Source organism: Lycium ferocissimum, chromosome 7, assembly GCF_029784015.1.
Source record: "Lycium ferocissimum isolate CSIRO_LF1 chromosome 7, AGI_CSIRO_Lferr_CH_V1, whole genome shotgun sequence".
NCBI classification, from domain to species: domain Eukaryota; kingdom Viridiplantae; phylum Streptophyta; class Magnoliopsida; order Solanales; family Solanaceae; genus Lycium; species Lycium ferocissimum.
Window position 1 is genome coordinate 36,924,447 of NC_081348.1, and position 14,190 is coordinate 36,938,636.

The following is a 14,190-nucleotide window of genomic DNA, read 5'->3' on the forward strand; positions in this document are numbered from 1 at the left end:
ACCTCATTGCCTTCGTACAAATGCACACCTAGGCCCTAGCGACGTTCTTTAGCACTGGGCTTGCGTAGTGAGTATTTCAAGCCCAACATCCCACCAAAGTCCAGATACGCCTAAGGAGCCCAAAACATAACAACATGTCACGTGTGAGAGTTAGTGTTCCGAAAGCACTAAATTGAAAGTAGTTGGTCGTTGGGACCATTTTAAGGTTCTGACTTATGACCAAAAAAGTAGGAGAATTGAATTCAAATTCAATCAAGTTAAGTAATTTCAATGTCAATTAAGATATTTGTCTTCTCAATGTGTTATTCATTGCTATTGGTCCTAGCCAGAGCTAAGAAAGCGAAAGTTACCGACTTTCACAGCTCTGTCACGTAAGTGTAACATGATTATCCATCTATACATTAAGTAATACTATATAGTATAGTCCTTATAATAACTAGTAGCACTCAATTTTATTCTTCTGATCATATCTCGTGCTTTTGTGCAGTTCAAAAATTTATACTGAAAAATGGTAAAGAAGCAAGTGATGTTGCCGGTGAATGAAGTAGACCTCACCACAGTAAAATATGTGCCTGAAAAAGTAGAAGGTTTGCATTTCATAAATATATATTTTTTAAACATAGTGTCTTGGCAGCGATGGAATTGACAGTATCAATTTTTCCCTGGTTTGTGTGTTAATTGATTTGCAGCTCCGCATTTGACTGGTTTTTGGTTCAAGTTGTTTGTTAAATTGATCGAGGCACCGTTAATTGGTTCTCTAATTGTCAGTCACCTGAAGCAGAAGAATGGAATTACTGAGGTTTGGTTTGTATTAACTTGTGGACACTTGCTATTTTATTTATCTGGTGCATAAAAGGGAGATTAAGAAATTAAAATTGATGTTTTTGATTGCTGTAGATGGTCAAGAATACTGTGATCCCAGAGGTTCCCATGTTCATTCCCGAGTTCCCTCTTCAAGGTTCACTATTAAGCTTTTTCTGCTTATCTTTCAATCAGTTTATTAATATCGTATGTTCAGTTTTAGGACACAGTGGAATAAAAAGATCTATATAGGTGATACCAATTAGTTGAGATTAAGTTTTAATCATGCTAGTACAATTCTTTAGGTCTAATGAGTCTTTTAGTCTTGTTAGAGATTTATATACCTGTAGAAATGTATAGAACATCTAGTGCAACTGAAACTATCTTTTTTTTATTATATTAGACCGATATGGGCTTAAAATGGAGCGACATGGATAAGGAGGATTTGTATAACCGACACTGGCTTGCTTGGGATTGAGGCGTAATTGTTGTTGTTGTATTTTGTATATTTAGTATACTTCAATTTTTCTCCCGGAGTAGGAAGATCCTGTTTCCTTCTAAATATGCCATTCCACTGAGATAGCACTGCTTACCTATCTTATTGTACCCCTTGTTGTCTTTCTTCTTTGTTTTCTATTAGTTGTGGATCTTATAAACTTCTTGCCAGCAAAAGTTCACGAACAATCCTATATATTGAGGCTAAGCTTTTTACCACTTACATTTTACTCCTTGAGCATGACATTAAGGGTGATAAACTAATCCTCGGCTGATTTTCTGACACATAACTGGAAAGAAGAATAATACCATGGGCATTCCATGATTTTGCTGAAGTTGGAATTCAGGAATTAAGGTGCTTTTCTAATTGTACTGAATTGTCATTATGCATATGAATTTAGAGCCAGAGCCTGGTGTTGTTTGCTTAGAAGAAGAAGGAAAACCCGAAGAACGGCTTGATTTAGCCTTGAAGTGTCTTCCACATTATGATCCTTCTAGCAGATGCAGTTCTGATTCAGAAGAACCATTCCAATTCCGTTACTGGAAAATCCGTGATTATGGATATGCATACAGATCTAAGCTTACTACACCATCTATGGCAAGTGACTTTCCGTTGGTTGTTTTATTTCGGTTATCTTCAAGAGTAATAAAGCTCTGTCTTGCTAAAGGTTGCAGAGCACTTTATCTCAGCAATGGAGGCATTTAATAATAAGCAGCCATCGGCACCATTATTAATCTCCTTTGACCCCAACGAAGTGAGAAGGCAAGCGGCAGCTTCCACTCAAAGATTTGTGGAAGGTATTTTTATTTGTAGATGTGCATAAAGGTGGATCTTGCCCACATATTGCAATTCACAATTTGTCTTTTTTTTTTCTTCTTCTAAGTTTTCAGCACACGCCGTCAAATAAATGATGAAAATGATATTTAGTTTCCTGCAAATAAATCATATCTCAAACTACTGTGCGAAGTCTGCTGATTTTGTTACTAAACCGTATTTCCTTTCATCTGTTTTTTTTTTTTCCTTCTATTATGATGTGGTCATGGAGGAATCCCATTGTCAATCTTGGATGGGATTTTCATTGCAGTCAAGGATGATATTGATTGCTATCCTCATCCTTCAAAGGGTATGTGTCCAACATCACATTTCATCTGCAAATATCTCTGCCATTGTTAGCTGAACTTTGTTCCCTGTTAAAAGAGCAGGTGGTTCTACATGGTTTCATGAGGTTCGCCAGGTAAAGACAGATGCAGTTTCTGTGTCGAGATTACGAAACAGTGGTGCAATTCTAGTAGGAAAGGCAAATATGCATGAGCTTGGTATGGGCACGACAGGAAATAATCCAAATTATGGGTAAACTTTTTTCCTTGAACCTACAAATAGGAAACATGACTAATTTTTTTCTTTTTGATAAAGCAAACTTGATCTATATGGTTTTGTGAATGTTGAAGAACGATTTCTCATTTAACAGGAGTATGCTAAAGACATCCCTCAAAAATCACTTTTTTGATATCTTCCTTTCTGTTTCAATGTGGATCTTTCAGTGACTGGATTATTGAATGTTCTTTAGCAGTCATTTCTGGCTCATCTTTTACCTTCTTTTGCCGACATGGTACAAGGTTCACTAGAGGTGGTTTATTCCTAAGTTCATTCTACTTGTTCGTGTAAAGATGTTGGCTGTTGGTTTTTTGGCTGTTATGTGATTAGTTCAACATTTTGACTCATTTAACTGCACAATCGTATAAAATTTTGCTTCCCCATTTCTCTTTTGAAAGATGGTAATTTCCTTAAGTTACATATTTCTAACATGTATATTCAAATATGTTGTCCACTTACTGCATCTTGTAGTCCTTTTCCTCTGGTTGAGTGTCTGAGGGTCTTGGTTGAGTTATATTATTTCGTCATTCATACAAATATGTTGCTTGGACTCTCTAAAAATGATGCTGCACCTATGTCGGATCCTCCAAAAATGCACTACTTTTGAAGGATCCGAGCGGCATTTTTGAAGAGTCCGAGCAACATACTACAGACCGTCTCAGATATCCTTTTCCCCCTTGTTCTTGAGACAGCATCCTTTGTAGCGTATCTGGTAACTATTGTTTCTTGGGTATATTTTACCTTTAACACCAGTAAAACATTTTTCTCTGACAGTACACCTGGAAATCCGCATAATCCAAAAAGGTACACAGGTGGTTCATCCTCAGGTCCAGCTGCAATTGTCGCTTCTGGATTGTGTTCAGCAGCATTGGGAACAGATGGTGGAGGTTGTATAACATATTGGCACAGTGAATTAGTAATTTGTTTTAAAATGGTTATAGATTTTCATGCTTTATTCATTTGAAAGCCAGGTTCAGTACGAATTCCTGCTTCTCTTTGCGGGGTTGTGGGCTTGCAAACAACATTTGGACGGACTGACCTGACAGGGTAAGTTCATGAATAGTAGATCAATGTTCATCTATACCCGAATGGTTTATCCTTATGAATCCTCTCAGGAGAACTTTTCCGTCTGCTGTCAAATCTTTGATCTGCTGCCTCATACAACTTACCTCCCTCAGTCGTTACAATTTGATCTTTCTAGCCTAAAAACTGTTCTTTTCTGTAGTTATCCATATTTCTGGAGTTTCCCCGGACCCCGCGCATAGCGGGAGTTTAGTGCACCGGGCTGCCCTTTTTTATCCATATCTCTGGATTTCAGTTTTATCAGATCTCTATGATAACTTGTACTCTTCAATATCTGTAAATGGCATTTTTCATTTCTCTAGGTGGATAAGTGAAGAAATAATTATACACCCAAAATTCTGTGTAAGGCATGAAATTAAGCACTATATTTTTTCTGGGCCTTAGTCAAAGCACTAGTTAACTTATCCGCGCTTCGCGCGGTTAGAAATAAGGAAAAATACATAAAATAAAATAGGAAAGTATTATCTAAATAAAAGCCTCCCACTTTTGGTAGTTTAAATTTATTATAGGACATAATTTTCTGTTTACTTTTTTTTAGAAATTTCAGAAGTCTCTAAATAAACTGCTACTAATAAACATTAGTTATAATGATTAATATTATTTTGAACTATATATTTTGCATTACCTCTTAAGCAGCCCAAAGTCTCTAAATATATCTACTTGACTTTTCATTTTCCACTGTAATAGTTACTCCAAATATATCTACTTAAATTTTTCTTTTTCACTGTAATAGTTATTCTAAATATACCTACTTAACTTTTCTCTTCAACTGTTATAGTTAATTATTTTACAAGAATGTTGTTTACCATTAGTAATCATAAATATTCCTCTTATTTGTGAATAATATTTGTTTTGTATTTACCTTATTTTAAAAAACCCAAGAGTCTAAATATAACTATTGAGTTAACCTCTTCCACTATAGCTATTGGTTATGATTAGATGTTAAAAGAATCATTTTTTGGTCTTTATGGCATAAAACCTTTTATCATTCTTCTACAATTACTCAGAGCCTGTTTGGATAGGCTTATTTTAAGCAGCTTATAAAGTTTGCTTATAAAGCTAAAAAAAAAAATAAGTTGGGATATAAAGCCCAACTTATTTTAAGCTAAAAAAATAAGTTGGGATAAGCTAAGTCATATAATTTTTTTTTAGCTTATTTAGATAAAAATAAAAATGGGCCCAATTATTTTTTAAGCTTATTTTAAGCAAAAATGACTTTAAAACTCAAAACGAAAAAGTTGAAAACAACTTATAAGCCAATCCAAACGGGCTCTCATTTGTTACTTATTTTATGTTTTCTTAAGTAGAATATATAATTTTTTTTTTAAAACTTTTCAGCAATGAAAGAGAATGACAATCATGTATCACCAAAAATTACTTTGCAGAATAACAATTCTGTATCATCATTTACTTACCCCTCCCCCCCACCCAAACAAAAGTCGCATGTAGAGGAGCAACTTTAAATCTTATTATTCAACTAAAACGATATTTAAATCTTAAATTATATGTAGTTCACCTACTACAAATAATTTTTCATATCCCTAAATGATGTTTATCTAGTTAGGCAAAATTTATATTATAAAATCTCCACATAATTCGATATCTGAGAAATTAAATAGTTGCATGAACCTATAGCTTTAAGTTGAACCATCTCGGATATTAAGTGGACTGTAGTTTAAATGTCAAATACCTTATTGGAACCTCGTATGATTTAAGAGAATTAACTGAAGTCTTAAATCTTTGACAACCCTTTGACATCCATCGAATGTGCTCCTACAACATCCGCTTCAAACTTTTTCATGATATAATTCAATTATAAAAAGAAATTAAATTAAAATAACTGGTGCGAGATCCGACATTCGTCAAGTGAAATTTCATGTAAGAAAAAAGAATCTTACTCAAGAATAAGTGCTTTGTATACCGAATAAGATGCCAATTGATATGAACTTATACAAGTACATATAGAGGAAGACCATAAGATGTCATAAATTCTCATAGCTTACGTATCCTCTCTGTATCATGTGTTACCTGCTTCCCTGAAGAAAAGTTCTAACTACAACCAAAAAAATTTGGCTAAATGCCTGCCGAGAATTTGAAGTTAATTAGCTTGCACAGATTTATACATTAAATAGTTGTCTAAATGGCTTTAAATTCTCCATTATCATAAACAATAATTTTGGTGAATTGAATTGTGATAGAAGCCGATGAAATGTTTCATGCTCACAATAATGTTCCTCCATTATAGATATTTTTCTGATGAATTAAACAGGAAAAACGTAACATTCATTTCTTTGGAAGATAAAAAGTTGAGAACATTTAACATAATTAAGAGAGTTAAATGAGTGGTTTTGAGTTTTTTCTACATAGAATATAAATGAGAAAAATAGGAAAAAGAAAAAAGACCAAAAAAAGGAAAAAAAAAAAAAAGAATAGTTTTCTAGATCATAGAGAGGTGTCACACCACCTCCCCTAGTCATCCTTTCGGTCTTTTTCATATATCCACCATTTGATCTTCTCCTTGTTCTTGCAAGAAACAATACAGTACTACGAATGAAAATGGTATGTAAACAGAGTAAAATTCTACATGTTAGATTCTTTCGTAGGATCAATATAGGATACCAAAAACTATTTACTGAATGAAAATCTTAAAAAATAAGATCATACAAAACGTATTTGTTATTCAATACCTTTTAGACAATAAAAAAAGGCACAAGGGTACAACACATGGAAATGACGTACCCAAAGAAAATGAATAAGAAGACACATATATAGGGGGGAAAAATAGAGTAGAGGCAGAGGAGTAAATGACTGTAATTAATAGTGATTAATATTTGTGAGAATTACTCATGGGATACAGATTAAAAATCATTGACGCTTAAAATGGCTTTTCACTTCTGCCTTAGGAGTTGCTGCACAAACGTGTACTTTTGGAAGAAATGGGAAAAAACGGTTTTTGAATTTATTGTAAACAAATTTGATGTAGCAATAAATATGCTGTCGTGGGTTGATTAGAGGGTTGCTTTGTACGTGGGCTGACTTTGGCCATACTCTAATAAAGCAATAAGTATTAAGTTTTTGTTTGTGTTAATTAATTAATGAGTAGATTAGTAGAGAAATGGAGGAAAAAATGTCAAAAAAAGGAGATAAAAGATAAATAGCAATGGAGGCATGTAGAGAAGCTTACATCACATCATCTTTTGCCTATAATATATATAGATAGATATAGATATAGATATAGATTATTCCCCAGGCACTTCATGATATGAGAAATAAGGTAGCTTTAGAGAAGTGCAACCCTTGCTGCAGTAGTTGATAACTCTAATCTGCACTTTGCTTATAAATGTACTTACATCTTGCAGATTCATAATTAATGCAGTTTTGAGGTATTGGTTGAAAAAAGAGGTTTTGGGTTTTCTGTTTTTCATTACAGAATCCAAAAACAAGAAAAATGAAAATGAAGTTGATGTCCCATGAATGCCGTTAGAGTGCATAGAAGCAAGACAAAATAACGTTTGAGTTCATTTTTTGTTGTGATGTGTTTCATATTGGCCATTGCCAATGATATTAGAATGAACTCCCATACACTTTGCTGAATTTGAAATTCGATATAAGCAGCCAATATTTGAATTTTGATCAGAAGTATGTAATAATACTTAGGTTATGTATTGTAAACATTCTCAATGATTGTGATTGCATCTTGCAAGCGTGGATATGTTTATAATTTGGTCCATCTCTGTTCTTTTCTCAGGTCACTGTGGGAAGCAGTAACTGTTGCAATTATTGGACCCATCACAGCTACAGTTGAGGATGCCATACTTATGTTAGTAATTGGGTTTTACTGCCAATTTCTTTACAAACAAATAGTCAATTGTGGTCATGGGAATCTCTGATATTCATCTCACTGTGTACAGTCAAAACATGCATTTTTCATTTACCTGTTTGACTTGATTATGCAATCAAAATTATTTCTGGTGTTACACTGTTTATATTCTGCATCAATTCCATTTAACTTTATATGTGCTAAACAACGGTGAAGAAGACACTGAGTGTCAAAATTATTGGACAAATTATCACTGGATAACAAGGGATCAATTGTTATTGTTCTTATTATAACAATAACAGTAAGAAGAAGAAGAAGAAGAAGAAGACAACTAATACGTATCACCTGTACTATATAGATCCATTTCTTCCATTATGTCCTATTATTTTGCTACCTGCATTTACTCCCTACACATTTTAGAGTTCAAAAGCTATTAAAGCTAAAGATTAGAACAATGTAATTATCCCAACTCATGGCATCAGACTTCTATTGTCCCTAATTAGGTTGTATGCATCTTTTAAAAATTTAGGTTGCATGTTTGTGTATCTTTTTGTTAAATTTGGTCCAGCTATCTTTGATCATGGTGGTAAGACCATTCTTATGGTTGATATCTGTTGATTATTGTTATTTCTTTACAACTTTTCAGGTATGCAGCAATCTTGGGATCCTCTCCAGCTGATCGAATTGCGCTGAATCCTGTAATCACTCACAAATTGTACTTCTGCAAAGTTTCAAGATATTGTTCTGCTTGAGGGTTCAGTTTGACTTTTTTTTTTTTTCTTCATTTCTCTAAATACTTTAGTTTAATTAGTAAATAGAGTATCAGGTCATCTTTCAACATTGAGTTTTTCCACTAAAATTGCAGTTATGATGATTATCGATGATCCTGAAGCATGTTAATTACCATAATAACTTAAGTTTGGGGTATTTTTCTTCAGGCACCTCTTCTGCTGCTGGTTTAGTTTGGGTGATGTTTCATTCCGCTGGATGTCCCTTTGTTTCTTTTTTTAATCAGTGCTGCAGTATTCACTCTACTAGTATAATATAGATTATGGAAGACTATTTTGGTTAACTTGCTGAAAAAATGTGTCATTTACCTGTCCCTTATAACCTTGTTGTTTTAGGTCCCCCAAAATGGATTTGATATATCTAAAAAAGACCAATATTAAGCATAGGATTAAATTGATCCTATAGTTGAATAGGAGACTGTTGATGTAGGTTCAATGTCGAATGAGTTCTTTCATTGGATTAAAAAGTTGTCCTCTGCATTAAGCATGCTGTTTTTTATTCACATTATTATTAATTGTTTTATTTCAGTCCCTCCCTTGTTTACCAGATTTATCATCCAATGAGAGTTCAAATATTTTGGGATCACTTACCTTGGGAAAGTATACGAAGGTGTTGCACTTCTGTTCTCTTAAGGTTGTTGGTGACTTTAGCCTTCTTGGTTGAACATTGGCTGATACAAGATATCTTTTACAGTGGTTTAACGATGTTAGCTCGACCGATATATCTGATAAGTGTGAAGATGTCCTAAACCAACTATTTCATCTGTATGGGTGCAAAGTAAGTCCATATTACCCTATATTATGTATGTGATCAATTCTGTCAGAATCATGCTTTTTACATCAAGATTATTGTTTATTTCAGAAGACGTTATGTTTAAAGTTCAGGTTCACTTTCTGGATGTAACTTTGTTTATTCTATTTTTCTTGCTTAACTCTTTCCAATCAAGACAACAGAGATTGTTATACCGGAGCTTCGGGAGCTGCGCACAGCCCATATTGTTACTATTGGATCTGAATCACTGTGCTCATGGAATCCTGGTTGTGAGGATGGGTATATCTATTTTCCATTTAAGCTATTAATCGACTGTTCTTCAATCCTGTAGCTTGGACTAATATAAACTTTCTGTCGTTTTATGTAGGAAAGAAGGAAGATCAACTTATGATACTCGCACAAATCTAACACTTTTCAGATCATTTACAGCATCAGACTATGTTGCTGCCCAGCGTCTCAGGTAAAGAATACACTACTGAATTACTTTCATACATGTTGAAACAATTTGTTCAATTATTGTTTGTTTTAATATCAAATTAGGGAGCTGCTAGTGTGTTTTAGATCAGTGGCATATACACATGTGATTCTACATTTAATAGGCTTTCCTAGCTTAAACTACATCAGCAATTGTAGGTTTTGGTTACCTCACTTTAAGCACACTGTGTCTAAAAGCTTAAAAAGTTATCATCTTCATATCCTGATTTTAATTTTCAATTAGAAAATAATATTCTCAGACACTGCATGCAAACAAATTTATTTTCTACTAGAAGAACACATCAGAATCCACGGTTCATGCCTTTAATTTCATTGCTTGTTTACCCCACGGTTACTTTGTATTTCTTAAGTGTTATCTAAGTATCTAATGGTTCTTTTTTGTATTATGTTTTGGCGACATGTTTAGTGTTAGATGCACTACTATATTTAATCTAAATGTTAAAAGATTTCAAGCCTCCCTACAAAGTTGCATTTAGAAATATGATTAAGGGTGTATCTGGTATAGAGGAAGATATTTTCCAATTTTTCCATGTTTGAGTTGGTCAATTTGTGGAAAACATTTTCTTTAGGAAAATAAGTTCCTTAAAATTAGGAAAATGACTTTTCTAATAAGAGTAGGGAAAACAAGTGCCATAAGCATGTCCCCACCACTACCCCGCTCACCACCACCCCATCACCCTATCCCACCCCCATAAATGCTCTTGGGGCAATATCTGCTTATTTACCGTACACAGAACCACTTATTTTTGAGGAAAACATTATTCAAGAAAACATTTTCCTACCAAACACATCCAAAATATGTTCAACTTATTTCAGCTTTCGTGTGTCTGTTATTGCAGGCGGAGGTTAATGTACTACCACATGGAGGTTTTTAAGAAAGTGAATGTCATTGTAACACCTACCACTGGGTAAATTAAGTTCTTGCACTCTATGGGTTCTGATATCTGTAAATACACTTCTTTCACATCCTGTATAAATAGCTACATTCCATTGCAGTTATGTTATGCCAATTGTTGGTAGATCTCTGTTAGATTTGTCACATGTGTAAATAGATGAACTACTTGTAATAATGACCCATGATAATGTACGTATAATTCGTATTGTATAAATTATCTATAGAAGCTCCTAAGCATAAGACATGTACTTGTGCATAATCTCACATGGTTTCAGAGCTCTCTTAAGAGTGAAACTTGTATTTGTTTTCAGTGATTTGGAAGGTTATAACTAAACGCTAAAATCGGCCTTTTAGTTGCATGATAATGTTGGCAACTGTTTTCCTCAATCTTCTGGTTGATGGTGGTTTCGGGAAGTTGGTTTCAGAAGAACTGTTACGTCACCCAAAAAAAAAAAAAGAGAGATAAGATTTTCCCTAGGTACTCTTGCTATTGATAATTTGACCTATGATTGTAGAAAAGTAAAAAATTATAGATGATTGGCCCAAAAAATAGACTATATATTGCTTTTCAGTTCATGTGTAAAATGTTTAATCAATGAATGACTCAATAAGAGTATTAGATATTAGGATAATTCTGTTGTCTTTGAAGTTGTACCCCCATATTTTAGCTTTTCAGGCGGATTCACAAGCCTGTACCATATATTTTAGCTTAATGATCGAAGTCACATTTATCTGATGTTATGATCTGCAGACGGTTTCCATTGAATACGTCACTCACAGAGTTTTCACATCGAATGGAAATGTATATGTTCATATAGAATGACACATACTGATGCTTTTCTATCATAGAGCAGAAAGTTTTTAGTTTAGTCCCAAGTAAATTATATCTTCCTTTTTTTTTTTTTTTCCCCAACTAAAGTAGATGGACCAATGCTTTGTGTATGTTGTCATTTATATCAATTTGTATCTGGACCAACGGACACCTCAATTCATAATTTCTATTTTTACTTTTTTCCAGAATGACAGCCCCAGAAATTCCAGAAGGTGCTCTTGAAGTTGGAGAAACAAATTTGCCAGTTACAGGTAGGTTAACATCATTTTATTACTCTGTAGTAGTCATTAATGGTCCTTGGAGATACTCTGTCATCTCCTTTATATCCTATACGTCCTTGCTGTGTGCGCGCAGTGCAGGTAACTTCCAAAGCTTGGATAACTTTTTTTGATTGTTACTACCAAATTATCCTGTAATTTACGCAAGTTACCATATACTTGACACATGCTTATGTATGTTTTTCAAAAATATTGCCAATAAAATCATTATTAGTTATTTTCTGCTGTCATTACTTTCCTTTCCTACTTAGTTATTTTCCTCACAGCCTTTTTACTCATGTATTTCTCAAACTTCTTTTGAAAATCACTTCTCTTGAGCCGAGGGTCTTTCGGAAGCAACCCTCTCTACCCCGCAAAGGTAGGGGTAAGGTCTGGGTACACCCCACCTTTCCCAGGCCCCACATGTGGGATCACATTGGGTATGTTGTTGTTGTTGTGGTTTAACAGCAATAAGAAAATTTAAGCCTATCTATCACTGTGGATATTTCCTCTGGTTGCATCTAGGGTGTCAAATAGGCAGGTTGGGCTACATTTGGACGGATTAAAACGGGTTGAACTAAAAAGGAGTTGGGTCATGACTTGCCCAAAGTTAATCTATTTTTAATATACATACATGTTAACCTTATCCAAAAAAAAAAAAAAAAAAAAAAAAAAAAAAGAAGACCTGCCCAAAGATTGCTTGTGTCAAAGATGGGCTAAACTGCGGATCATAACCCAAACCTCCCAACTCATATTTTCATTTGTGTGTTTGTTCTTATATAATTTGTGTACTTAACAAATTAAACTAATAAAAGCCTTTTATTTTATTTATTATGACTATATCAAACCCAAACACTTAATTTTTCTATGCTTTAGTAAATTTTTGTATTAGTTAATTTGGGTTACATATGCAGCCCGAATTGGGCCAAGCTTTTAGATGGGTTATACCCAAAATGACCCACCAATGAATATATACCCTGCTCTGCCTGCCCAAGTGTGGGCAAGTTATATTTCCATGAGCTGAATTTGACACCCTAATTACATCTATATTTCATTTACTTTGAACTATGAGCTTAGGAAAAGCTTTTAGTGGAATGTCTGTCAAGAGGAAATTGTATATATGTTGCTGATACTAGAGACCAACTGTGGTTTAGTTTAATGGCATCTTCAATTCTGAAGCCAATTAAAGTGTGAGCGCTCTTTTCTCTGACTAGTGCCTCAGATCATAATCTGAATTCTGAAGTAGATTTATAATGGGTCATTATAGTAAACCTGTCAGAAGATAGTTTTTGATGTTTGACATGGTGTTAGGCTCAGAAATTTGATTTTTGTATGCATTGAAGACAGATTGTACTTTGGTATTTAAACTTTTGAAGCGTTCTATCTCAAAATATTCTCAATACTACGACAGTTCTTTTTATTGTTATGATGAGCACTTCATGATGATCTAACTATATTTAGACTGCTTATTCATTTGCTATTCTTTTCAGCAAGCCTAATGCAATTTGCTATAACAGCAAATGTTCTCGGACTTCCGGCAATATCTATCCCTGTAAGTGATATTCATCTTTTGTGTGGCCTCTGTATTCCAAGACCAATTTATTAAAACTAAGATGTCTCTTGATGGCTATCACTGTAGGATCCATAATTATTCTCAAACATGTGGACGTCAAATATCAATCAACATCATGTGTTTAAAATTTACCTGTAGCCCACTAATTTACCTTTCTTTTTCTTTTGATTTTTCATGCTTAGATTGGTTATGACAAGCAAGGACTTCCTATAGGCTTGCAACTCATTGGCCGTCCGTGGTGTGAAGCTTCAATCTTGCGTTTAGCTACTGCGATAGAGGTATACGCCTCCGCTCCTACCACCACACAAGCCTAACTAACAAACTGCAAAAAGTTCAAACAACTATATATTGACAGGAAATATATATGACTTGTGCTTTCAGGAAATCTCTGCAGAGTATAGGAAGAAACCAGTGGAGTTCTATGACATCTTGAAAGGGAATCTGAATTAACTTTCCAAGACGCCATTGAAAGAAAGTGAAGGAATAATCTTAAGCCTAACGTCAAAGGCAAGGCAAGATTTTATCAAAAAAATTAACTTAAAAGGACGAATCGAATAAGAGCTGAAGAAAACTCCTAGCTAGATATAAAAAAATGTGGTGGTTTGAACACTAGCATTCTTTTCCAATAACTAAATCTAGTGTATTTTGGTGATGTGTGTCTTTGATTCATGTATTTAGCCCCAGTAACCTTTCTGTGATTGTCCACACCCTTGAATTTGTACACAGGAAACTGCTTTGTTTATAATTTAGTGCTTATTTGGTTGATTTTTTGAGCTAATACCTATAAACCTTTAAACTATTCACGTTGTGCGAGTTTAATACTTAAACTACAGGGATTTGTTGTAACCCCTTGAACTATAAATCTCTTATCTAAAACCTCATGTAGTGCCAACTGCCAAGTGGCTCTCTTTGTAGTGTGTGAGAACTATAAAATGACCATAAAAAATATCCATGTGACATTTTAAAAACATCCTTTTTTTTTACCAAATCTCTACATTTGTTGC

The 14,190-nt window shown here is 34.1% G+C and overlaps 1 protein-coding gene across 1 annotated transcript; it reads left to right on the forward strand.

The window, feature by feature from the left end:
- The first annotated feature begins 420 nt into the window (after nucleotides 1–420).
- Nucleotides 421–13,951, forward strand: LOC132064754 (fatty acid amide hydrolase-like). Its single transcript, XM_059457853.1, has 20 exons — nucleotides 421–587; nucleotides 690–799; nucleotides 898–958; nucleotides 1,698–1,894; nucleotides 1,965–2,094; nucleotides 2,343–2,420; nucleotides 2,500–2,647; nucleotides 3,446–3,558; nucleotides 3,643–3,718; nucleotides 7,503–7,574; nucleotides 8,221–8,272; nucleotides 8,892–8,972; nucleotides 9,057–9,140; nucleotides 9,310–9,413; nucleotides 9,502–9,594; nucleotides 10,469–10,537; nucleotides 11,543–11,607; nucleotides 13,104–13,165; nucleotides 13,369–13,464; nucleotides 13,568–13,951. Exons 1-20 carry the CDS (start codon nucleotides 509–511, stop codon nucleotides 13,634–13,636), a joined length of 1,839 nt encoding a protein of 612 aa, XP_059313836.1. The 5' UTR covers nucleotides 421–508; the 3' UTR covers nucleotides 13,637–13,951.
- The last annotated feature ends 239 nt before the right edge of the window (nucleotides 13,952–14,190 follow it).